The sequence below is a fragment of the Mirounga angustirostris genome, unplaced genomic scaffold, assembly GCF_029215605.1.
Source record: "Mirounga angustirostris isolate CCGP_5_RB_7025 unplaced genomic scaffold, mMirAng1.0.hap1 SCAF_2, whole genome shotgun sequence".
Taxonomy (NCBI): domain Eukaryota; kingdom Metazoa; phylum Chordata; class Mammalia; order Carnivora; family Phocidae; genus Mirounga; species Mirounga angustirostris.
The window spans coordinates 90,619,518-90,645,544 of NW_026991710.1; the positions used below are offsets into that span (position 1 = coordinate 90,619,518).

At 37.5% G+C, this 26,027-nt stretch overlaps 1 protein-coding gene across 1 annotated transcript in view; it reads left to right on the plus strand.

The window, feature by feature from the left end:
* The window catches only part of ENPEP (glutamyl aminopeptidase), an 89,130-nt gene that overhangs the window by 57,285 nt on the left and 5,818 nt on the right, over positions 1 to 26,027 (plus strand). Inside the window, exons 12-19 of the mRNA XM_045880589.2 lie at positions 6,972 to 7,108; positions 7,237 to 7,292; positions 13,466 to 13,616; positions 14,628 to 14,701; positions 14,812 to 14,916; positions 15,001 to 15,171; positions 17,003 to 17,143; positions 25,903 to 25,981. Coding sequence (XP_045736545.1) covers positions 6,972 to 7,108; positions 7,237 to 7,292; positions 13,466 to 13,616; positions 14,628 to 14,701; positions 14,812 to 14,916; positions 15,001 to 15,171; positions 17,003 to 17,143; positions 25,903 to 25,981 — 914 coding nt within the window. The remainder of the gene's footprint in view (positions 1 to 6,971; positions 7,109 to 7,236; positions 7,293 to 13,465; positions 13,617 to 14,627; positions 14,702 to 14,811; positions 14,917 to 15,000; positions 15,172 to 17,002; positions 17,144 to 25,902; positions 25,982 to 26,027) is intronic.

A 26,027-nucleotide genomic window follows, 5' to 3' on the forward strand; every position in this document is an offset into this window, starting at 1 on the left:
TTAATTCTTTCAAGGAAGTATTTACCGAGAGCTGACTTATGTGCCAGACACAGAGGTAGGCATGGAGATAATGCTGAGGGAAAAAAATCCTTACCCTCTTGGTGCTTACTGTCTGGTGAGGATTCAGACGCGTCAGCGGGCAAATATGTGTCAGAAGTACCTGGTGTCGTAATAGCCAAGGGGGCTCGCTGAAGAAGCACCAGCCCAGATTTGGGGGTTCAGGAAAGGTTACTAAAGAAAAGGATGTCTAGGCTGAGAGCTAGGAGGTAAAGGTAGTGTTTAAATGGATGATAAGATTGACCAAGTACAGACAGGAACTACGCTCTGGACAGAGAATGCTAGTAGGAAAGGGCAGAAAGCTCTCACAGCAACTGCATCCCTCTGTCTTTACATTGAACACATTTTTTTTTTTTTTGGCCTAACTATTGACTTAGTTGTCTTTCCCCTCCCCATAGAATATTTCTTGAGGAAATGGAGCTTATTTATTTTGGCTGTGGTTGTTCTATATCTTCAGCAGTTACCCAGTAATTGTTTATTGAATGAATGAGTGAAAGAATGAATGAAGACGCTCTAATTTTCACAGAGCTTTGATGACAGACCTGTCTTTATCTGAAATTTCAGAATCATGACTGCTCACTTAGCCAGAAACAAACTAGACATCTCTTCCTACTTCAAAGTGCCTGCTCCATTTTTAGGCTATGCAATAAGTTCCTGTTTCCTGTTTGGGGACATCTTCAGCTCTCAGCTCAGAGCATGGATGACAAACACGTCCCAAGTGCACTGAATGGGCAATCAGCTCAGGTTACCAGCCCTCCCGCCCTCTTCTTCGTTTCTTTGATGATTCATCAGCTAGAAATTTCCCAGGCAATGTTGGGACTTCCCCCAAGGCCTTTTATTTACATTTGTGTTGTACATGATATTTTAAACATTAAAAAAATTAAACATGTAATTTATAACAAAAGACGAGGACCTCTATCACAGACCCTTCTCAGGCGATTCCAACCTGCCCTGTGTAATCTCTCTTCTTACTGTGTATAGTATATTTTATGCTATCGGTTTAATCAGTCCTTCTTTATATTTTGAATATCATCATTGTTATTTACTCTTCATTTGCTCTGTCTTTTCTTTTTTAAGTAAATGACAAACTCCTTGGAGATACAACCTCTGCATCATACTCCTTGATGGCAGGTCAGGAATACCACCCTATTGCCAATGAGGTTCTGTGCACATCTTAAGACTTACTTAGAGTTTAGTAAGTCCTTGCTTATTGGAGGCTGGTTTGCCCTCAGCCTGCTGTGCTGTTCGAGAATGCCTGCAGATCCTTTAGTTATGCCTCTATCTTTAGTACCAGCTACTACTTTGTCAGTGCATCTACATTTAGTAGTATATCAACTTCTTGCTTTTTAATCTGCTGCTTTCTAACATTTAGAAGACTTGAAGGCTATTACATGATGTCAGATAACTAATCTTACTAAAATATAATATTTTAAGATAGGTATTTCTAAGTGTATAGTGTCTAGGAGAGGGCCTAGGCCATAGGAAATGGGATAGACTTTGGGATGACAATTTTCGTAACTCTTGCAGATTTGAGGATACATTCTGGATGATTTAGATAACCATGTCCCGACCACATATAAATAGAATATTACTATAATTTGATGGTAGTTATATTTAAATATTTCATGTCAAAATAATTATGGGCATATATTTTTAAATTTAATAACAAAGAGAAAGAGAGACTTTCTTCCTTCTTTCAAGCTGAGCCTCACGGAATGTTTGAATTTTGATTGGATCATTATGAATTCAGTTTTGCAGATTCAAAAGCTCAGTTTCATCAATTCAGCCCTGGTCAACCAAGGCTTGGAAGATTTATTCACACAAAGCAAACATATAAGAATGCTAATTTGTTAATTTATACAAATAAAAATATACTGGCCAAGGTGAACCAGAATACTCATGTCAGCTAATTAGGAATCTCTTTCCAAGAAGAAAGTTTACTTAATAAGAGTAAAGAGAGAGTTAAGGTAGATCAATTATTTTAGAGATTTTATCAAGCTGTGATAGCCTCATATATTGCATTAACCGGGGGAGTCTAATTATTGCATTTAGAGGCTATTTTGATGAAATGAAACCTTCTTATTCATGCAACAGTCCAATGGAGGTATTCCTGACCTGCCATCTTTCCTGGGTGGTTCACTCCTAAATAATAACTTCCTCCTTTTTATGGCTCTACTGCTTCCTAGACCTTCGATTCCTCTGCTGGATCTTTGCATCTGACCACAAGACAGAGGAAGATAATGGAGGGAGCAGGTCTAGAAGTGCATCTATTACTTCTGCCTACAATCTGTGTCCAGTTGTCAATACCATGTTGCTACCTAACTGCAAGGGAGGCTAATAAATATAGTCTAGCTGTATACCCAGGGAGGAAGAGAGAATAGTGTGGTAAATAACAGATCTCTACCACATACACTGTTCTCTATAGGAGGAAATCTGTTAAAAGATCTGGAATACGGGGGTGCCTGGGTGGCTCAGTCAGTTAAGGGACTGCCTTTGGCTCAGGTCATGATCGCAGGGTCCTGGAATCAAGCCCCACATCAGGCTCCCTGCTCCCTTCCCTCTGCCGTTCCCCTGCCTGTGCTCTCCTGCTCTCTCTCTGTCAAATAAATAAATAAATAAAATCTTTAAATTAAAAAAAAAAAAGATCTGGAATACACATACCAGCTCAACTGTGCACCCACTTCCCTCGGCAGACTGAGACACACTGAAAGATCTTCACTATCTAACTCTTCTTTGCAATTATTTCTTCCCAATCACCCAAACCATCACCAGTGATAATTGTTCATCATGGTATCCAGGTTGCATTTTTCCAGATTCCTGCTTATTATGTATTGCATATTAATACTACACCTTTCTTTTTAGGGAGATTCTCATAAAATCTTGCTGAGATTTAGGAGGGACTCTGTAATTATTACTAACATAATCATTAATACTTTCTTAAATGATTTGTTGAAAATATTACCACAAATGTATAACCAATCCATTTTACAATAGATCATGTTACTCTTAGTTTCAGAAATTAAAATTTTCTTCCTTGACCCTAAATTCTGATAGTGCATCCTACTAGAAAGTTTTAGCTCCCCAAGTATAAATGGTGTGTCGTTAGTAAAAAAAAAGTACTATTCTTGTATTTTTCAGCTGTTGTACTAATAAGTGATGGGTAAAATTTAATAAGATATAAACTGTCATTTTACACTGAAAAATAATTTGCTTAAAGCATCAATGCAACAAAGCATCTACATCACTAAAGAAAAATGTTCCTTTCTCTAGAATTATCAAGCTATCACAAGAGCTGTCTAGTTGTCTAAAGTTTGTTATAATTATTTATATAAAATAGTATACAGGCATACCTCAGAGGTATTGTGGGTTTGCTTCTAGACTACCACAATAGAGTGAATATTGCAATAAAGTAAGTCAAATGAATTTTTTGGCTTCCCAGTGCACAACATAAAAGTTATGTTTACACTATACTATAGTCTGTTAAGTGTGCAATAGCATGATGTCTAAAAAACAATGGACATACCTTAATCCAAAAATACTTTATTGCTAAAAATGCTAACCATCACCTGAGCTTTCAGTCATGTCACTGAGCACAGATCACCATACCAAACATAATAATAATGAAAAGTGTGAAACGTTTTGGCAAGAATTAGCAAAACGTGACACAGAGACACAAAGTGAGCAAATGCTGTTGAAAAAATGATGCCAATGGACTTGCTCAATGCAGGGTTGCCACAAACCTTCAGTCTGTAAAAACTGCAGTATCTACAAAGTGCAATAAAGCAAGTTGCAAAAAAGTGAGGTATGCCTGTAGTAAAGAACTGTTATGAGAGCTCTGTTACTGAAATCTATCTAGGTTGAAATTAAATAGCCCCTGGATGAAATTTTGAAAAAGTAATTACCCATCTTCTCTACCATCTAGACAAATAAAAGAAAAAAAAAAAAGGAATTTTCTAGACAGAGCTCCCACCCAGAAAGAATTCATTCAACTCGTTTATGTATAAAACTAGCAAGAAACAGAACAAGCTGATTTATTAATTGAATGATAGGGTGTTATGTGGCCGTTCAATTTACATTTTCACATGCAGGTATACCCCGCTTTCTGAATGTTCACGTTCTGCCACCTCATTTTTACAAAAGACCTACATTAGTATGGTAATGGCTTTTTTCATAAAAATGAAAATGCTCTTTGGATTTCTTTCAGTTAGCAAAAACAGGTACTAATATAGGTCTTTTGTAAAAAACAAAGTGGAATTAACCCAGACTTTTAGAAAGTGGGAGATACTCCTCTCTTTCTGCTATTTCAGCTTATGAAAGGTTTCACGGGAAAGCTCTACTTTCAGATAGAAAGCAAAATTGCAAGGTGTTTACAATAGACTTTCAAATGAAAAGGATTGTGAATCATAAAAACAGTAAAGTCCTATTCTGTGTATTGGGTGCTTGTATATGCACGTATACAGAGGTTACGCACGAAGAAGACAAGAACAATATGTTAACTAGTGGTGGGTCATTTTTTATATTCTTCATTATACTCTTTTTTTGTATTTTCCTAATACATATTTGGAACTGTAAGGAACACATAAGCCTGTTACAATCAGAAAAGCAATCAACAGTAAGTGGAGAAACGAAACATAATACGCGCTGACTCCCATGTGCCGCCGGGAGCGGCCACCAGTATTCTAGCCCTACTTACTTCGCTACGTAACTAAACAAACCAACAGTACGTTGCTGTTAACAACTGCTGGGAAAGTAGGATGAACTTGGAAAGTCCATAGCTACTGACTTCCTGGATCTCAGCTTCCTCATCTATAAAGTGAGAAGAATCACAGTAACTCCAGACAGGCTTAACTAGGTATATATAAAGCACATTGAAATACTGCAGTATTTAGATGGATTGCCAGGAACTTCTCAATGTTATTTATACTTGCCTCACTATTTATAGAACTGTGGCATATCCCCTTTCATAATAATGAGGATAGCTACCATCTGTTGGACAAATAACTCTGTGACCAACACTCTACCGATGTTATCTTATTTAATCTTCACAACAGTTCTGTGAGGGATTTTTATCCCTATTTCCCTTATGGTGAACAGGGACACAGAGAGGTCAAGTGATTTGGCCAAGATCACACAGCTAGTTAGTCACAGAACAAGGGTTTTATCCTAGATCTGTCAGACTTGAAAGTTCATGCTCTTTTTCCTATAACATATGGCTCTGTGCTTCGCAAGAGGCCCTCCTCCAGATACAAATATTCAAAGTGTATGGTTGCCAAAAGATTAGCTTCCTTTCAACAACTTGTCTATGGGAGAAAGACAAAGGAAGATAAATACTACATGAGTGAGGTAAAGGTTTATAATTTGTCAAGTACCTACTTTGAACATTCCTAAAAAAAAAGTATTGTCTTGTTGGAGAGCTTACTCATATATTATGAAAAACTACTGTGTCCTGGATATCTTCCAAACCTTGTGAACACTTCCAAAATTTAAATCTTCTTTCCTCCCAAACTAACTCATCTGCCTCTATTCTGTGATGGCAGCATCATTATTTATCCGATCATGCAAGCCATTTCCCCCTCCTCTGACCGTCCACATCAAGTAAGAAAACTGACTGTTGATTTTACCCATGATGTGTCTTGAAAACATCACCTTTTTTCTTTTTTCATTACCTCCATATTGGAGTAAGCCCTCATTCCCTTTTGCCTTAGATGATTACAGGAGACTCTAAAATCTCCTTCCAATATATCACTCGTACCACCATCAAAATTATCTTTCTAGAAAGCAGACTTGAGCGTGTTATTTCCCTGCCTAAAAATCTTCTCTATCTAATCATCTCTCAGAAGATGGATTCCTTCACATGGCACATGGCTCTTGCGCTCCAAAGCTCTAGACTTTATTTCCAGCCTCATCTTCCATCTTCCAGTGTCACATCCTTACATTGTCACTACATTAAACTATTTGAAATTTCTCAAATATATGAAGTATTCCCACACTATTATTTAAATTGTATATTGTCCTTGCAAACAAAAGAGTGTATGAATTAAAAAGTACAGAAGCAATGCTGACAAGTGAATACTGGTCGTGTCAGAGCACAGCTATTATTTTAAGAGAATATTTTTTACTTCAAACATAACTCTCTGTTCCTTCAATGTTGAGCTTCTAAAATCTATATACTAGAGCCGTATGTAAATACTGGAGGCTACTTTAGAAAGAGAGTTAATTTGGCAAATCCATTGATGAAAAGCATTGATGTAATCAATTGAAATAAGGAAACAGAAGACTTTACAAAGATAAATAAATTTAGAAAAGCAAGCATGACACGGATTACAAAATCAAGAATGTTGTATTTGAATTTCAGTTCTATTGCAGGCCTTCTTGACATTTTTAAAGCATTACTGATTCTCAAATCATTATTTTGCTAGGCAATAGCCATTGCCGTCATTTTGAATGTTGATTTTAATAAATAAAGTATTCTTTTAGATGTTTACATTTTTATCCCCTCCCCAGCCTGCCCAATGAATATTCTTTGTGTAATTAATCCATCATGATTAGCAATATATGGCCTACCCCCAAAAGCAAGGACCTCTCTGTCTTTTGGCATTGTTTTCTTTTATTGGAGGATTGACAAGCACAGAATTATTTCACTCACTTGGCAAGCTTCTACCAGTAAGAAGTACAAGTCACAAATCACAGGACACTTATTTACATTGGTTATTCTTTTTCAGCTCATGCACTACAGTGACATTCTAAAGTTAGGCAACTAAATAAGAATTAAGCTTTGGGGCTTTGGATCCAAATCAAACTTGACTCCTTGAGCTGATATTTCTTTTCTTTTCTTCTGACCCTCTGGGCCTAATTTCTCTGTGTTTACAGTATATGCAAACATGTTTCTCATTAGTGTTTATTTACCACCACAGGAATCACTTTGAACTCTTCTAATCCTGCTGGAAATGTTTTTCTCAAAATAAACCCAGATCATATTGGGTTTTATCGTGTAAATTATGAAGTAAAAACCTGGGAAAGGATAGCTACCAGTCTTTCCATCAGGCACAGGGTAAGAGTAACAGTGGTTGTGAATTGTTTTATTTTTGTTCTAAGAACAGTGTCTTGATGATATTATTTTTTTCAACATGCTTTGCTTCAGGAATTGTGCTACTTACCTCTTTTTCTTCTCCTTTTCAGGACTTTTCTTCTGCTGACCGTGCAAGTCTTATTGATGATGCTTTTGCCTTGGCAAGGTGAGTTTTGGAATGAGATTAGACTGTGGATTTTGTCATAAATCTCTTTTCTTGATGAATTGCAATGAAGTTTAAGTATTAATTATAGTTTAAAATATCCAAAGTCACTATTTATAACATTATTGTTTTCCTTAACTCTCTTTTTTAAAACTCACATAAGCCTCATAGCCAAAATACTGAAATTTGCTCTTAGCAGACACACAAAAGCTCACCTACCCTATTGACTTTGAGTAGGGTTCATCTATATCAGAGCCCTTGAGCTAATTAGGAGTGACATTTGCAAGTGCTCAAAAGTGCACCTTCATAATTTGATTTAATAAAACGACAATGTGTTTCATTAACTTACTTCTATGAGCCTAAGCCCACTGTATGAGTTTATGGCTAGAGTTGTCAACTCTTGTTCAGGTCATCAGGGTAAGAAGAATGAGACATGGTGCTCTAGGATTGATCAGAATTAAGGTACCGCTTAAGAAATTTGACTTTTTTGGTTTTCATGTCTTGAAGGTGACCTACACTTAGAAAAAAAACCCATCAACGTAGATTAGGGAAATGAAGAAGTAGTAACCACAGTATCTTTGAGATTTTTTGTTTTGTTTTGTTTTCAAGTAGTCTGACACTACTAATTCAACAAGTGTTTGTTGAATTTCTGGTACTTCTGTAGGAGCTAGGGCTGGCTTTTAGTGGCCTCATCCTAGATGCAAGCAGTGTACTGAATGAGTGTACTGAGAATGAGATGCTACTTCCTCAGAAAGCTTTCACTGGCCCCTTTGTCTAGGTTGGGTGTCCCTTTCGCAGGCCCCTGTGTTTCGCCACAATATTATACTGTCATTTCTTATTAACTGTCCATCTCACCTACCTAATTGTAAGTTATGTGAGGGTAGGCACCCAGATCATGTTCCTATTTATTTTATTCCCGGCTTCTAACTATGACTGGCCCAAGGGAGAAGCTCATTAACTATGAGCCAAACACATGTCTGAAAGATAGTATACCAGCACTCTAAAGGCCTGGGAGAACTGTTTTCCACAGACTTCCTAGATGAGATACTGGAAGTCAGAAAACCTTCTTGACATTTTTTAAGGAGGGGATGGATAGGGTTATAAAACAGGCTCTGGAACGATTAAGATCTTGGTTCTTTAAAACCTGGAGTAAATTTCCTAACCACTCTCTGACTCGATCTCCTTATGAGAAAAATGGAGATGACCTTAAAAGATTCTTGTGAGAAACAAATGAAATAATGCACGTAAAGCACCTCAAATAATGTCTGGCCTATAGCAAGTGCTTAATAAAGTGTACCACTTGACTGTACCAGACACTGCATAGGCCTGGGAAATTAAGTGGTAAAGGAAGATAATCAATATTATAAAATACAATAGAACCCTTAAGAATTCTTTTGGGGGAAAACTCTCCTAGGAATGCATCATGACTTTTTCCAAAGCTTGGCATCTTGGCTTTTAGCAATTACACAGAACTACAATATCTTTGTAATTTAATTCCCATCAAAACACAACGCAGACAGTTCTTTTTGCTTTAAGAAGCGAAAGCCTCTTGAACACGTCTCTATGGGGCACTGTGTATAAAGCAAATAATTCACACAATTGAAAGACTTTCCTTGCATTTGCTCAGCTCCTTGGCCGTAGCCCCGTAAAATTTTGGAAAGATATGGGAAGGAAGAATGTGAAACTCATTTGAAAAACAAAAAATATGTAGAATCACACAGCAACGGGTCTGGAAAATACCTGAGCAATCACCTGAGCTATTCAGTTATCACCCAATTTCCTTCTGTAACACATGAGGGAAACAGGACTCAGGGAAGTAGAGTCCACCAGTGTTAGCTACAGCTAAGTGCAGTTCCCTCAGAAACTTTAGGGAGAAAAAAGGGGAAACATGTAGTTAAACAGTAAGTGCCTGTGGTAGGATAAGAAGTTATACAGTTCTACTTGGGTGTTCAAAAAAGAAATGTAACTATCATGTTTCATAAGCAGGGCTAAAAGAGTGCCTCTAAATATAAAAGTATTGTTGATTCCCCTGTCCCCAAATTTGAGGAGCTAGTACTCTTACTGCCCCAGATGAATATCCAGATGGGCTCATTTGTTCAAGACAAGGAATAAAAATTCTCCCAACCACTTCAAGTCCCTCAGACAGGCTTAGTTTGAGTTTGAGCCCAGTTCAGTAAAACGATCAAAGTTACCAACTGCATTTAAAGTTCCTCCCTGCCCCCAACTCAGGCTGGTGTCTGGCCAGCCACCTGCAGTGGGAACCAGGTGCTTGATGTCTTTGCCATTTTGTTGCATGGAACTTCCGCTCCTCACTCACCAGGCTGCCTCTGATTCCTCCAGAGCTAAGGCAAGGAGAGCAGGGAGGGAGAGCAGGTGAAGGGAGAAAAAGATCCTGACATGCTGTCTATGTTTGGCCCTCTCTGGACTTTGAAGATGTTTAATACTGACTCATTTTCTTGTGTGCTGTTTTCATGGGGTATTTGCCATCCATACCCATTTTTATTGCTAAGAGTCTTTCTCTTGCAGTTCCTTGAAGTGGGTAAGTGAAAACCTCTGAACCACGACTGGCCCATAGGAAGTATTCACATATCTTTTCCCCCAACAAAATCTGGGAGGATGAGCCACCCCATGCAGTCTTATCTCTTCACTCTGAGGTTAGAGCGGTAGTCAGCCGCAGTCTCTTATCCTTTAGATTTCTCAGGGTATCAGACACCAGGCCACTGTGCCCCCAAACTCCAAGATAAAGGAGGTAAAACTCTTCAAGTGATTTCATCAAAGCCCTTTTTCCTAGACATTATGTGAGGGGAAAAGCCTCCTGCAACCCCCTCTCCCCTGTGGGAGGAGAGCATTCACAGTACCCTGACAGCTCTCCCCCACGAAGCCCTCTGTTAAAGCCCTCATTCTGCCCCTAGCTTCTCCAGTGCCCTTAATAGGCTGGTGATGGGTTATCAGCTAAGGGTCACAAAAATCTCTCCTGACCATGTTCATTCCAATTTGGTGGGCCTGCATCTTACTTTGGGGTTTAGGCCAACCGGCCTGGTTTGGGGGTTAGGCAAGGGGCCTTGCCAAAACGGAGACAGAAAGAATCCTTTTTGTCCACCTGTTACAGTAGGGTTTTCCTTTTCAATAGCTTCCATTGTGCTCTGTATCCTACTGTGTGCTAAAGCCAGGAAGAGGGTGAGGAATAACATAAGGGAAAGAAGAGAGCACTAGCTAACAAGCCAGTGGGTGGGAGCAGGAGTCTCTAGGTGAGGAAAGAATGGCAGAAAGAATGGCTTAAAAGGCCACCAAAGCTAATGATCCAAACAGAATTTCAGCCTGGCTTCACAAAGCAGGGTCCCAATGATATCCAAGGTGAGGAGCAAGTTAGCAAATAAAGGCCACCAAGTGAACATCAGCCACACCAAGATTACAGACCTCTAGGGTCACTGGTTTTACCATTTTACAGGTGTTTGCCGAGGTAACCAGAGCACAACACAGAATTGGATAAGCCACTTCACCCTCCTACCCCCCACCCTCATGCTGCCTTTTAAAGAAAGGAGAAGTAGGATAATCAGAAAGACTCCAAAAAGGACCTAGTTGTTTGCAAAAAGACTGTTATAAGCCAGAAATCTGAATTTAGTTGGCAAGTGAACACTGAGAAATCAGGCACAATGGGGACGTTTTGAAATTCTCCATACCACCAAAGGCTTTGCTGGGAAAGAACATGAGCACATTGGGTCAGCTGCATCCACCTAGGCACCTCTCCGAACCGTTTCTGATGTCCCAGTGAAGAGGGACATTTGATAAGACACTATGCTTAACTCAGCTTCTCTGAGGACTGTACTGTACTTCCAGGTCACACCCAGGGAAGCAAAAACAAACCTTTTGTTATAGGATCCCCCAAACTTCCTGGGTGCCTCAGCCCAAGATAGGAAGGCAAGAATTCTCTCATTAGATCCATTTGTCCTTTTTTCCATCAAGTTTGGTGGGAACTTTTGTTAAGTATAGCCTCCATTTTCTCCAGATGATAGGAACTTCTATGATTTAAGTCCATCAGGCATGGCTTTTACTAGATGGATGGAAGATTTTTAAATGAAGAAAATTATTGGAACACCTGGGTGGCTTAGTCCATTAAGTGTCTGATTTCAGCTCAGGTCATGATCACAAAATCCTGGGATCAAGCCCCACATCAGGCTCCCTGCTCAGTGGGGAGTCTGCTTCTCCCTCTCCCCCTCCTTGCTCATGTTCTCTTTCTCTCTCTTGCTCACTCTCTCAAATAAAAAAAAATTTAAAAAGATTTTATTTATTTATTGAGAGAGAGGGGGGGAGGGAGAGAGCACGAGTGAGGGAGAGGAATAGAAAGAAAAGGAGAAGCAGACTCCCCACTGAGCAGGGAGCCTGACGAGGGACTCCATCCCAGGACCCTGGGATCCTGATTTGAGCCAAAATCAGATGCTTAACCAACTGAGCCACCCAGGCGCCCAAAAAATCTTTAAAAAAAATAAAAATAAAATAAAATTCTTAACCATATCTGACTTTCAGAACTGTTGTATGCCTATGGATTTAACAAATGGAGTTTGAGACTCAAAGTTGCATAAGAATGCTGTCTTAGGTTGAGCTCCCTAGAAGCAGAGTATGAAATGCAGGTTCATGTACATGTAGTTTATTGAGAGAGTCTTCTCATGAAATAGGAAGTATGAAAAGCAGGATGGGGCAGGGATAAAAAGCTGAGCCATGATATGGTCTGAGATGGAGTCTAGCTTAGCCAGAATCCACTAGAAAGCTATGAATTGTGTTGTAGAGTAGGTACAATTTGAGGGAAGCAGGCTGGCTTGTTGCCTTCCTGAATCAGAAAATTAATGGCATGGGGTGGAGGGATTGCATTACCTCTTAGGCAAGATGGATCTATTTGGCCGAGGGCTCTTCTCTGAAGAAGGTGGCAGCTGTGAGCCAACAGAGCACTGTAAGGGGATCTGAGAAGGGCACTAGAGATGTCTTTGTTCTCAAAACCAGGTCTTCACATGTGGTCCCATCAGTATCAACACCGACTAGGAGCTTGTGAGAAATGCAAATTCTTAGGCTCTACTCCAAACCTGCTAAATCAGAAACTCGGGTGGGGAGGTCCGGGAGTATATGATTTAATGAACTTTCCAGGTGTTGTTGATAGTTGCTCAAATTTGAGAATCATAATTCTTGGGGCGCCTGGGTGGCTCAGTTGTTAAGCATCTGCCTTCGGCTCAGGTCATGTTCCCAGGGTCCTGGGATCGAGCCCCGCATCGGGCTCCTTGCTCTGCGGGGAGCCTGCTTTTCCCTCTCCCACTCCCCCTGCTTGTGTTCCCTCTCTTGCTGTGTCTCTCGCTGTCAAATAAATAAATAAAATCTTTAAAAAAAAAAAAAGAAATGTCAATAGGAACTTCAAATTTTGTGGAGGAACAAAATCCATTTTTATTTATCAATATTGTTTGAAAATGTATGAAAAAGGAAGTGTTTTAATGGGAAAAACAAGTTCAGTTGGAATGTTTTAAACATGCATAATTCACGAGTATTGTTATGTTTCGTCTTCATATCAAAGGTAAATAATTTCAGTAAGATATAATTATCATGGTGCATTTGTAAATTATTTTCTTATGAAGTATTTTTTAAAGATTTATTTATTTATATATTTAGAGAGTGGTGGGGGGCAGAAGGAGAGGAAGAGAGAAAATCTCAAGCAAACTCCTTGTTCAGCATGGAGCCCGACGTGGGGCTCAATCCTACAACCCTGAAATCATGACCTGAACTGAAATCAAGAGTCTTTTACCTAACCAACTGAGACACCCAGGCGCCCCACATTTATATATTATAATCGGTTTGTGTCTATTCATCAATATTAACCATAGCTGAATGGCTTTTGTTTTATCCAAAATTTTGCCTCAGTGATTTTTGAAATGTACTTTTTAATGTTCTGTCTTCCTCTTTACTATTGAATATATGAAAGCACTAAGACATCATTGTGAACAAACCTCTTTGATTGGGTCCCCCCAAATAAACACATTTTCTTAATTGCTTAATAGAAGAGTTCTCATTAACACTGAATTCTATGATTTCCATATTAGTACTTTTAGTCAAATGAGTACTAGTCTCTGGGTGGATTTTTGTTTTGTTTTGTTTTTAGTCTATGGTTTTTAATTAAAGGTTTTTTTTCTCTTCCTTAGAGCTCAACTTCTAGATTATAACATGGCTCTAAACTTGACCAAGTATCTCAGACTGGAAGAAGATTTTTTACCATGGCAGAGAGTAATTTCAGCCATAACCTACATCATTAGCATGTTTGAAGATGATAAAGAGCTATACCCTGTGATTGAGGTGATGTTAATGCTATATCTTATGACCATAAATGTGCAGCAATGAGCAGAATAGGGAAATTTCTGAGACAAGGAGCTTCTGAGAGACACAAAAGCACATCCGTGTGCCAAGTGAAATTAAAGGAAAGTACAATGACATGACTAGTCAAACCAGAGATACTATCTCTCTATTTTTTTCAACTTGAAATGTATCAGTATTTCTGGTTCAGTATACCACTTAATGATATATTTTAGTGTTAGAAAGAACACAAGAATTAATATTTTAGTTACAATAGACAAGATACTAACTAGATCCTATTTTCAATGATTTATCTATGTTAAAATGAATTTATTCTTACTAAAATATAACATTATATTTCCTTATTCTTGCTGCTGTTATTTCCACATTGAGATTTTATTATAGGATAGTCATTCTAAATACTTTGCTTTGGGGTTTCTGCAGCACTTTGGTAGGACACTTGCAATTTTAAGGAAATTCTGGATTCAAAGCTCTAGCTCTTTTACCTACTAAATGAAAGAACTTGGACAAATGATTTAATATTTGTGAGTCTTCATTTCCTTTGTACAATAGGAATGTTGGCACTTCCCTGCCTATGGCAATGGGATAGTATAGATCATATAAAATAAACATCCTTTGTAGATCCAAAGGCGGTATACATATATCAGTTATCACCATTTTTATTTCATCAATACTTTATTAATCTTCTTAGTGCAGTAAGTATGTCAGGTGTTACTCCATTTCTTAGAAATGTTAACTGAAAAGTAGAGGTTAAAAGGGGCTTACCTTGAATTTTATGAAACATTAGAGGATTCCAGGATGTTCTTATCTTCAGAATTGAAGCAAATTTGCCATGTGATAAGAACTGAAAACATCCCTTTCCTAAGGAAAGGCCCAAAGTCCTCTGAACTAGTAGGAAAGAAGATTACAACAGGGGGCTGTAGATCATAATAAATGAGAACCTGTTGATAAATAGTAAATTCTTACTCATTGTACATGGTGCTTTTGTTTCAGAAATACTTCCAAAGTCAAGTGAAGCCCATTGCAGATTTTCTGGGATGGAATGATGACGGAGACCACCTTAAAAAGTTATTTCTTACATTTTTAAAATTAATTTTCATTTAATATTTGTTTGTGTATGTTAAAACATGTTAAAAAGTGCTCATGTCCCCAGCTTTGCGTGTGTTTGTTTTTTAAGGTTACTCCGTGCATCCGTGTTAGGGCTTGCGTGCAAAATGAAAGATCAAGAAGCCTTGGACAATGCTACCCAATTATTTCAGCAGTGGCTAAGTGGGACTGTAAGGTGACTGTTCATGTGTTCATTTCTAGAGGATTTCAAACTTAAAAATGAAGAATTAAATCTCTGAAACACTGTTTCTTCTTCTAGGCTTCCTACAAATCTCAGGCTTCTGGTATATCGGTATGGAATGCAGAACTCTGGTAACGAGACTTCATGGAACTACACTCTTGATCAATACCAGAAAACTTCATTAGCTCAGGAAAAAGAAAAACTGTTGTATGGATTAGCATCGGTGAACAATGTTACTCTTTTGTCAAGGTAAATTTTTTTTTCATTCATATGAGTGGCATGTGATGGTTTATGTGTCACGGTCACTTTAAGATGTGAATTAAAGTATGATACATTTCCAAGAACATCTATTAAAACTTATTTTCCTGGCAAGAAACAAAGTATCCATGTAAGAGTGGAATAAAGAAATGTAATCTCATATGAAAACATTCTGGGAGTAGGCAGTTTCTAGTTGTGAGCAGTGGTTCAACATTTTCATTCAGGACCTGGGGTATTTCTCTTTCTGTTCTGCCATCCTCAACATGTTGGATGTCTCATAACCTCTAAAGCTCCAAATGTTTTTCTTTGCACAAATATGTTCAGTGAAAGAAGAACAAGAACAAAAGAGTTCCTCCTCACAAGACTTTGTCTTTTATGCTAAAGGTGAGTTATCTCTGCTTCCCCTCATAACCAGAACTGGATCACACTTGATCATTCTGGGTTATACTCTAGGTCTACCACTTGATCATTTGCCACCTAGGATGAACTTGAATTCCTTTGACTGATTTGAGTCATCACCACACTCTGAGGCTGGGGTAGGAGCCTACCTACTTCCCTACTATCAAGGATACCTTGATCCAAGCCCAGAACAAAATTGGTTTCTGTCATCAGAGAAGAAGTATGTGCACAATATGCATACACACACACAAAATGTATTTATATTCCACTCAGAAAGACTGCTTGAAGCGCACCTATGAGTCTTCTGCCATTACACATATGCCCCAAATCAACTAGCATCTGCCTTAATTCATTTGTTGCTTAGCTATGGTTTCTGAATTATTTACTGCATTCACTTAACCAACACTTAAGAAGTCCTTTCTATGTGTAGGTATATAAATTGTGGGAATAAAAATGAATAAGACATGATATCTATCCTTGAGAAACTTATAGCTCATGAGAGAGGCAGAATATAGATAGGAAATTACGATGCAATAAACAGTTTGTAAGAATAACAGGAAGGAAAGCCAACAATACTCCTTCATCATCTTGCTTTGGGGTAGATGTCAATTCTCTTGCTCTTGGCCCTAAAATAGTCTATCAAGAACTTGATCATTTTGCCATTCCATAAAACATCATATTGATCCATTATTTTGATGGCACTGTGCTGATTATCTGATGAGAAAATTAGCAAGTGCTGACATGCCTTACTAAGATTCTTGTGAATTAGAGGATGAGTAATAAGTTCCACAAAAATTCAAGACTACCACTAAAGGTGCAGTTTCTGGAAGTTCAATGGTCTAGAGTATGTCAAGATATTCCCTCTAGGTACAGCTATGGCATAGAGTTAATAAAACCATGAGAGACCATGGACTCTGAGAAACAAACTGAGGGTTCTAGAGGGGAGGGGGGTGGGGGATGGGTTAGCCTGGTGATGGGTATTAAAGAGGGCACGTTCTGCATGGAGCACTGCGTGTTATATGCAAACAATGAATCGTGGAACACTACATCAAAAACTAATGATGTCATGTTTGGTGATTAACATAACATAATAAAAAAAAGAAAAAATCTATTGATCTGGTCACTTAATTTATCTTGGACTTCTTTGCATTAGACTATACTTATAGCTAATTAATCTAACCATATAGGTTACTTTAGTTGTTTCTTACAATCTAGGGAAGAACAAATAAGATGTAACTGCTATTCATTAGAAAATAAAAGAATAAATACTTTCCCTTAATTTACTGGCTCTTTTTTTTTTTTTTTTTTAGTTCAGGGGGGTAATAGGTAAATGGGTGAAGTGCTTATATACAATAAATTCAATTAATTTTTTAAAAGTTTATAGTTAAAATTTTGAATTGTTTTTCTATTTGTGTTTTCTTAGATATTTAGATTTGCTCAAGGACCCAAACCTTATTAAAACCCAGGATGTGTTTACAGTCATCCGATATATCTCATACAACAGCTATGGGAAGAATATGGCCTGGAATTGGATTCAGCTCAACTGGGAATATCTAGTCGACAGGTGGGATAATCAGATAATGGCTTGTTGTTCTCTTTGTTTGATACCATCAACAAGTTCTTTCTTTTTCTCTTTGTTGTACTTTCTCTGACATCTATACAATATCTGGAATGGCATATAATTAGAAGTAAAGGATCATGGTATTTTCCTTCTAGGGAAGCAATAAACTAGTTGATTTTAGGCCTAATTCCTTTTCGGGAAATTATTGTTTCCAACTGATCTACAGAGTTCTGAAATCTGGAGAGATGCCTAAATTGTATTATTTTTAGTTTGGTTAAAACAAGTTAAGGTAACTCTCTCTGTTGTGTTAGCACCTACTATAATGCCAGGCACGTATTTAATTCTCAAGATTTAATGAAAATGAAGCGAGTTTCTGGACTTGGGTTCAAATTGGAGGCTTATATCTTACTGAGCTTATATGGATGATAACTTTTATCTCCCTTGACCAGATAATTATACTTTAGGTATTAAAGGGACCTATATTTCCCAGGCAATAGCAATTTTAAAATGGGAAGTAGAAAGGACAAGAGAGGAGCAAATCAAACTAAAGAGATGCTTTCCCAAATTTCTTATTTCTTCAGCCCCATTTAGAAGAAACGTTGCTATTCTTGGTCCTAATCCTCTAAATTTAGTGGTTATTCCTATTAAAAAAAATTTTTTACAGACTATAAAGTAGAATCTAGATTATATATCCAAATAAATGTGTAAACATTGACCAAAAGACCCTTACTGTCTGTAATCCCCACACTGGGAAACAGTTATCCTTCCCTAATCGCTCCTGTTTTCCCATCAGCACTACCTCATTGATAATGACTGCCTTATCAGAAATACTAACTATGAAGATAACTTTTATTTCCATTCTCTTTTCTACCCCACAATTCACCAGGCTGCCATAGGTTCATTCACATTTCTCATTGTTCTGAGATCCAGATTATATCTGTATCTTTCAACTAAGATACCCTACATTGCTTGTGCCTATTTGTGATGAAGTTTTGCCTTTTCTGTTCTTACAGTGATGGAGTGTAACTGTTCATCCATCTCTATAAAAATTAACTGGCATGTATGTGTGTGTGTGTCTGTGTATGATGCTTTGTCCATCTGTTTATAACTGTTTCAATGAAACGCATGACTTAGAATTAATAAATCTTCCTAATTGAGAACATGTTATCTGAAGGTAACACTTCATGTTATGCAAGCCAGTACATTGCATTTGCTTAATATATGCCTACTGAAATGTACTGAGTATTTTGTTTTAATCCAAAAGACTATAAGTCTTTCATTTTTTGGGTACATGATGCAGGAAACCTATGCAGATGAAGAAGAATGCTTACTTTTGAATTATTGTAAAAAGATAAGTAAATAATGTTCCATTTTGCATAATAAAATGGCGATTCCCTTATTGTTTATTAAATATAAAGTACTTTTCAAGGCCTATTTGAATAGCTTTGGTGTGATTTATTTCAAAGAAGATATTTTTCATTTTAAAAAATTAGTTCATTGTCATACCTCTTAATAATTAATAACTAGAAAAAACAGGTGTTATTTTGTCATAAAAGTCATAAACATCTGACCCTAAAATAAATTAATTAGACCTAATCCTGAATTAAAAAAAAAAATAATAAATTGATATACTATTCCCAGTGCTAGTTCCAAAACCCTTGCTCAAGGCTTTTCATATTTCTTCATAGTCTAATGAATTAATTCTCATGAGGTATTATTTCACATAGCCTCAAACATAAAAGTATATTACAACCACATGTTGGACACAAAAATAACACCCAATATTAATTATGGTTAGTTTGAATAAATAGAACTTCCCTGCTAAAATTGGATAGGATGAATTAAACAAAAATGAGCAAGCTTTATACAAATATTTCCAAACTCTTGAATATTTTCCAGAATTCAGGATGAGTGATTTTCCTGCCTAGGTTCCTGAACAATTTATTGTCATCCTAAAATAAATAAGCTGCTTTTTTACAAAGGGCTTTGTCATGTAATTTTTATGACAACTGATGGCCACACCACTAATGTCCTTTCTAGTTTGAGACTTAATCAAAAAGTTCCAAAGATATTTCTGCAATTAGTCTTTGCTTTTGTTTATTCCAGTAAGGTCTTAGATGAAACTGTGAAGATGAATGAACTCAATAAGTCAGTAGTGTGGTGTGCTAAGGTTTGATTTTAATTTATGACTATGGTTGAAAATTAAGTCAATGGGACATGACTGAAACCATTTAAAGACTGCCTCAAAGACAAAGAAAATTAGTAAGAATTTAATTAAAAGTTTTATGTGCATTGAAATAATTTCTTTTGGGTAATATAATAATACTTATGTTAAGTATTAAGTCCAAGAAGATGATTGTTATATAATATTATTTTTTAATATTTAAGATAAATCCTTATTTTAGTTTTAAAAGTAATTCACATGATAAATATACAGCATGTTTCCCTTTAAATGTTACACTTTATATGCTATTGGTTTATTGGGATAAACATATTTTGTTCTTACATTTTTATTATTTATACAGGGAGTTGCAGTCTCTATTCAATCTATTCATTGCTAGTTCCCCAAAATATCCTCTAATTTGTAGTCACTAGGAACAAAACAGAAAAGGAATATTATAGAGTTATAGAAGGTCACTGAGAAAAATTGTTTTCTTACCTCTAATTAACAGACTTTCTTTGAATCTACAGAATATCATTATAGCAACTTAGTGTGATTTCCTTTTTTAAATCCCCCATTTTCTTATTATAAAATGGGTAGGTATTTTTTTGCACAAAATACAGATAAGCAAATATAGGGATATAAAAATCACCTGTGATTCCACCACCTAGAAATAACCTTTGTCAGGAGCGCCTCAGTGGCTCAGTCGTTAACTGTCGGCCTTAGACTCAGGTCCTGGGATCCAGCCCCACATCAGGCTCCGTGCTCAGCGGGAAGCCTGCTTCTCCCTCCTCCCTTCCCTCTCCTTGTGTTCCCTCTCTCACTGTCTCTCTCTCTGTCAAATAAATAAATAAATAAATAAAATCTTTAAAAAGAAGTAACCCTTGTCACACTACTGTTTTCCTTGAGACATTTTTCTATGGCTGTTTATTTACAGAAATGGAATCATATGATGCATATGGTTTTATAACCTGCTTCTCCCCCTGCATCATCCTCTATCGTGGATGTCTTTTCATGTCTTTAAGTATGCTTCCTCAATGTTATTTTTGATGCTCAATCATATTTCAGTGTATAGATATATCTTAGTTTATTTAGCCAATCTCTATCTGTTGGATAATAAAACTGTTCCAAACTTTCTGATGAATGTTGCAGAATGGCCACCCAGAAAAAAATTTACTATTAACTTTGCCCATTTTTCCAACCCTTGCTAACACTGAGGGCTGTCTTTAGAAATAATAAAAGACCTAAATGTGAGATAGGAAACAATCAAAATCTTAGAGGAGAACACAGGCAGCAAGGTCTTTGACCGTAGCCATAGCAATTTCTTATTAGACATGTCACCAGGGGCAAGGGAAACAAAAGCAAAAATGAACTATTGGGACTTATCAAGATAAAAATATTCTGCACAGCGAAGGAAACAATCAACAAAACTAAAAGGCAGCCTACTGAATGGGAGAAGATATTTTCAAATAACATCTGATAAAGGGGTAATATCCAGAATCTATAAATAACTTATCAAACACAACACCCAAAAAACAAATAATCCAGTTAAGAAATGGGCAGAAGATATGAACAGACATTTTTCCAAAGAAGACATCCAGATAGCTAACAGACACATGAAAAGGTGATCAGCATCACTCATCATCAGGGAAATACAAATCAAAACCATGATGAGATACCACCTCACACCTGTCAAAATGGCTAAAATTAACAACACAGGAAACAAAAGATGTTGGCAAGATGCAGAGAAAGGGAAACCCTCTTACACTGTTGGTGGGAATGAAAACTGGTGCAGCCACTCTGGAGAATAGTATGGCTGTTCCTCAAAAAGCTAAAAATAGAACTACCCAATGATCCAGCAATTGCACTACTAGGTATTTACTCAAAGGATACTAAAATACACATTTGAAGGAATACATGCATCCTTGTCACCTCACTTCTGTCCTATTTCTACTTCACCAAGCTCTAAATGTTGTTCTTATCTCTTCATCTTCATTGCCAGAGTCCAATCTACCACTACCTTTTGCTGGGACTCCCCAATGTCTATAGCATCATTATCAACAATAACCAAACTATGGAGAGGGGCCAAATGTCCATCAACTGATGAATGGATAAAGAAGAAGTGGTGGATGGGATACTACTCAGCCATCAAAAAGAATGAAATCTTGCCATTTGCAATGACCTGGGTGGAGCTAGAGTATATTATGCTAAGCAAAATAAGTCAGTCAGAGAAAGACAAGTACTATAGGATTTCACTCATATGTGGAATTTAAGAAACAAAACGGATGAGCATTCAGGAGGGGAAAAAGAGAGATGGGGGAAACAAATTATGAGAGACTCTTAACTATAGAGAACAAACTGAGGGCTGATGGAAGGAGATGGGAGGGCAATGGGATAGAGGAGTGATGCGTATTAAGGAGGGCACTTGCTATGATGAGCACTGGGTGTTATGTGTAAATGATGAACCAATGAATTCTCCTGAACCAATACTAAACTGTATGTCAAATAACTAGAATTTAAATTAAAGAAAAACAATATCCTTGCTAACTGAGTATATAAAAACTGATATCTCATTTTATTTTCTTTATTTTTTCATTTTTTTAAAGATTTTATTTATTTATTTGACAGAGAGAGAGTTAGCGAGAGCCAGAACACAAGCAGGGGGAATGGCAGGAGGGAGAAGGAGGCTTCCCGCTGAGCAGGGAGCCCGATGCGGGGCTCAATCCCAGGACCCCGGGATCATGACCTAAGCCGAAGGCAGACACTTAACGGCTGAGCCACCCAGGCGCCCCTGATATCTCATTTTAAATTATAATCCTTTTATCCAGTAAATACCGTATAACATCTACTAAAAGCTAGGCACTGCGCTTGGCATTGAAGATACAATAGTAGAAACAGACCTGGATCTCTGTCCTCATGGAGCTTAGGATCTGGTAATGGAGGCCAATATTAATTAAAGAATCACACAAATGCATGTACAATTAAGACTGTAATAACTACAAATAGAAGAAGTTCTGGTCACACTGAAAGAGTGTAAAAGGGGAACTGACCAAGTCAAGAGAATTTGGACATTAAGGGCTTCCCTAAGGAAGTGATGGTTGAGCTGAATTCTAAAGGAAGAGCAGGAGTTACTTAGGTGAACAGGAGGTAAAGCATTCCTGGCTGAATACCTTCTATCAGAAAAGAGAAAAGATAAGGGCCAAACTTTGCAGGGTCAGATGTAAGATCTGGGCTGTTGTTGTAAGAGCAGTGCTAAATCACGAAAGGGTTTTAAGTAAGAAAGTGAAATGCTTGATTTTACTTTGAAAAGAAAGCTCTGGTGGTAAAACACAGACCTAGGTGGGGGCCAGAGTGAATTTGAGAAAAGCGGTCAGAGAGCTATTGGAGGAGTCCCAGCAAAAAGTAGTGGTAGATTGGACTCTGGCAATGAAGATGAAGAGATAAGAACAACATTTAGAGCTTGGTGAAGTAGAAATAGGACAGAAGTGAGGTGACAAGGATGCTTTGGTTTCTAGAAAAGGTAAGGAGAAGGAGAACAATGAATTCAGTTTGCTATTTATGATGTCTTTGAGTCTCTTTTGAGATGTTGAATTGGAGATTGTTTCAAGGAAGTTATAGTCCCTTGTCAAATGCTACTTAAGAATTGAGTAAATCCAAGACCGAAAAATGCCCATTAGATTTACTGGCATAAAAGCTATTGGTAACTCTAGAAAGTTTTTCAGGGGAGTGATGGTGGCAGAACCCAAATTGAAGCAAATTAATTAATCAATCAATGGAGAGGAAATGAAGATATGAAATGTAGAGAACTCTCTTGCAAAGTTTGACTATGAATGGGGAGGTGAGAGAAAGGATATTAAGAGAGATGCCAGATCAAGGAAGAGAATTTTTTTCTTTTTCTTTGTGGAAGATAGTTTTAATATGTTTAATATATTTTAAAGCTGATGAGAAAGAGCCAGTGAAGAATGGGAGATTTACTATGTAAGACAGAAAATATTCTTTTAAAAATAAAATTTTTAAGAAAGTGGGGAGAAGTTGGAGCCAATGCACACATGATAGAAGAAAAACAGGTGTCTTTGTATGTCTGTAAACTAAAAGATGTAAGAGTTACTATGTATTTTCTCTGTGAATTAGAAGACAAGGTCGTCTTTGTTGGAGAAGGAGGGAAGCAGGAGAATGTCTGGAGGTTTGAAGAGAGTGAAAATACTTGAAAAAAGTAATTCAAGAATTAAGAGAATGAATTGACCAGGGTAATGTAGGAGGACTCTCAATGTGGAGGGTCCATTTAAGATTGATATTCATGAATTTACAGTGAAACATTTTGGAAAAAGTTGGGTGACTTCCCTTGGAAGATTAGCCACCTGGCGCAAACACAGAGGAAATGGGCAGTTGATTTCATCCAAAGCTGGAGTTTTGCTAGAAACAAGTTATGTTTGCTAGAAACAAGTTATGGTAGACCATGGAATCTAAACTATGTAAGGAAACAAGTGCAGGAAAAGGAAGAGCTGATGGTCCAGGAGAAAGTAGAGCTAGGGATGGTCAATGGGCCAGAAATCCAGATGAAGTCAGAGAATGGTCATAGTGAAAACTGAAAGGTAAATTTTATCATGTCTCTAAATTTTAGAGACAGTGTACTTATTGATGATTGCAAGGTATGATCATGGGAATTGGCGGCCAAGGTAAAGAAAATATCACTGGGAATGAGAATGTTAAGAAACTAAGGAGCTGGGATGTTATATTTACCATCCATGTGGACCTTGAAATCACAGCTTGGAATAGAGAGGAAGACTAGAAGTCAGGTGCTAAAGTGTATCACAATTTAGGTGAGGGAGAATAACTAGAAGGAACAGAGGTTTTTAAAAAGAGTGGAGAAATAATGGTCTGGAATCCACAATGGGGGAGCATGAGCACATCAAGTCCATTTCTGACCTGCTTCTATGAAGGATGTGGGGAAAAAAAAACGTTCTCCAAATAAGAAGAAATATTCCCTGGAAAGGGATAGTTCCAGAAGGCTAGGTGGAAGGGATCAAGAGATTGGGAGATCTCGGAGTCTGTCAGGGGCGAGGAAGTACAGCATATACATTATTGGGGCAGTGTTGAGAATAGATGCCTCAGAGTCTTATATTTGGGATAATGACTGTTGACATTAAGTAAAGGGAAATTGCTTACATTAGACTAAGACATGAGAGATGAAAGACATGGTGGATTTCAATTCAATGACGTTTATGATAAGAGTGAGCACTGGACCTAGTTCACTGAAAATCATTATTAATTATTAGAACATTTCCTCCTTTTTCCCATTGGTACATTTTCTCTTTATGTTTCTTTTGCAAACTGCTGATTCATTTCTTTGACAATTTCACATTGGTGTATTTCTCGCTTTTACCAATTTGTAAACGTTCGTTGTATAGTGAAAATATTTGCTCTTTCCACAGCAAAAAAAATGAATTTTGACTTAATTTTATGAGCTTTTTAGCACAAAAATTTAAAAAATACATACGACAAACTTTGTTCGCTTTTAACTCCATGGCTTCTGGTTTTGTTATGTGATAATTTTGAAATGTAAAATTTCTTCTACTGTTTGTTTACCTCTCCCTATAGCGATATGTTTTCTTTTATCCTTCCTCAGCATTCCAGTGGTTCAAAGTTAATACATAATTCTTGTGGTTGTTTTTCTCACACTTTGATTGGTTGCGATGAGATTTTTATCTGTATCACAATCATTTGTATTATGGTCTGTAAGGAAATCTCTGATTCTTGCTCTTTATGAGAGAAAGTACAACAAGGACAGGACTAGAGTATCATCTCTAAAATCCTATCTTTACATTTAGCTTCAGGTGTCTTTGCATGGCCTGACTAATATAGATCATATAGGCTGATACAGACTAATATAGTAGGCGAGTAGCTAATAAAGCTTTTTGAAAGAAGAATAAATAGCTTACATTCAAATTTCTGTACCTGCGGGAAGATGCATGGCGGATTTGTCAGGGTAAAGGGGACTAGAGCTACTTTGCTGTATGGGAAACACAGAAGCACTGCAACGGACGAACATAATTATTTCTCACTCATGTTAGTCTCCTGAAGTGAACACTCAAGTCGTTAAAGGGTTCTGCCCCACAAGGCCTTAGGGCCTTATCCTGTCGGTGTGGCTGAAGCTTGGAAGAAAGGGAAAAAAAAAACCAAGAAGTCGAGGGCAAGCAATTTTCCTTGACTTAAGCGAGGAGGCAGAGGTTGAACTCCTGTCCCGCTGACGAGAACTGAGGCGCCCGTCCGCACCTAGCTGTGAAGGAGGCGGAGAAATGTAATCTCCATAGGGGTTCTCCTGTGCGCAGGACAAAAGAACAGATCGGGGGGAGTCCAGCCAGCGGTCCACCCCATCTGGGGTGGTGTTGTGGCTCTGTCTACAAAAAGGCTGAAGGATGTACTAAGAATTTTTCCTGAATAGAAATTTTAGATTAAATGTGTTTACTTACTGTGTTTGCTTACTTTGAAAATGACCGTTTTTAAAAACCCGCAAAATCAAAAGGAAATGTCTGCATCTAGAGAAAGGATTTAAAGTTCTTGACACTTATATTCCCTCTTCCTTCTTTAAATTTCTCTTCAGATATACACTCAATGACAGAAACCTTGGCAGGATTGTCACCATAGCAGAACCTTTCAACACTGAATTACAGCTCTGGCAGGTATGAAGTCAAATCCCTCTAAACTTGTCCAGGAAGAACAGAATTA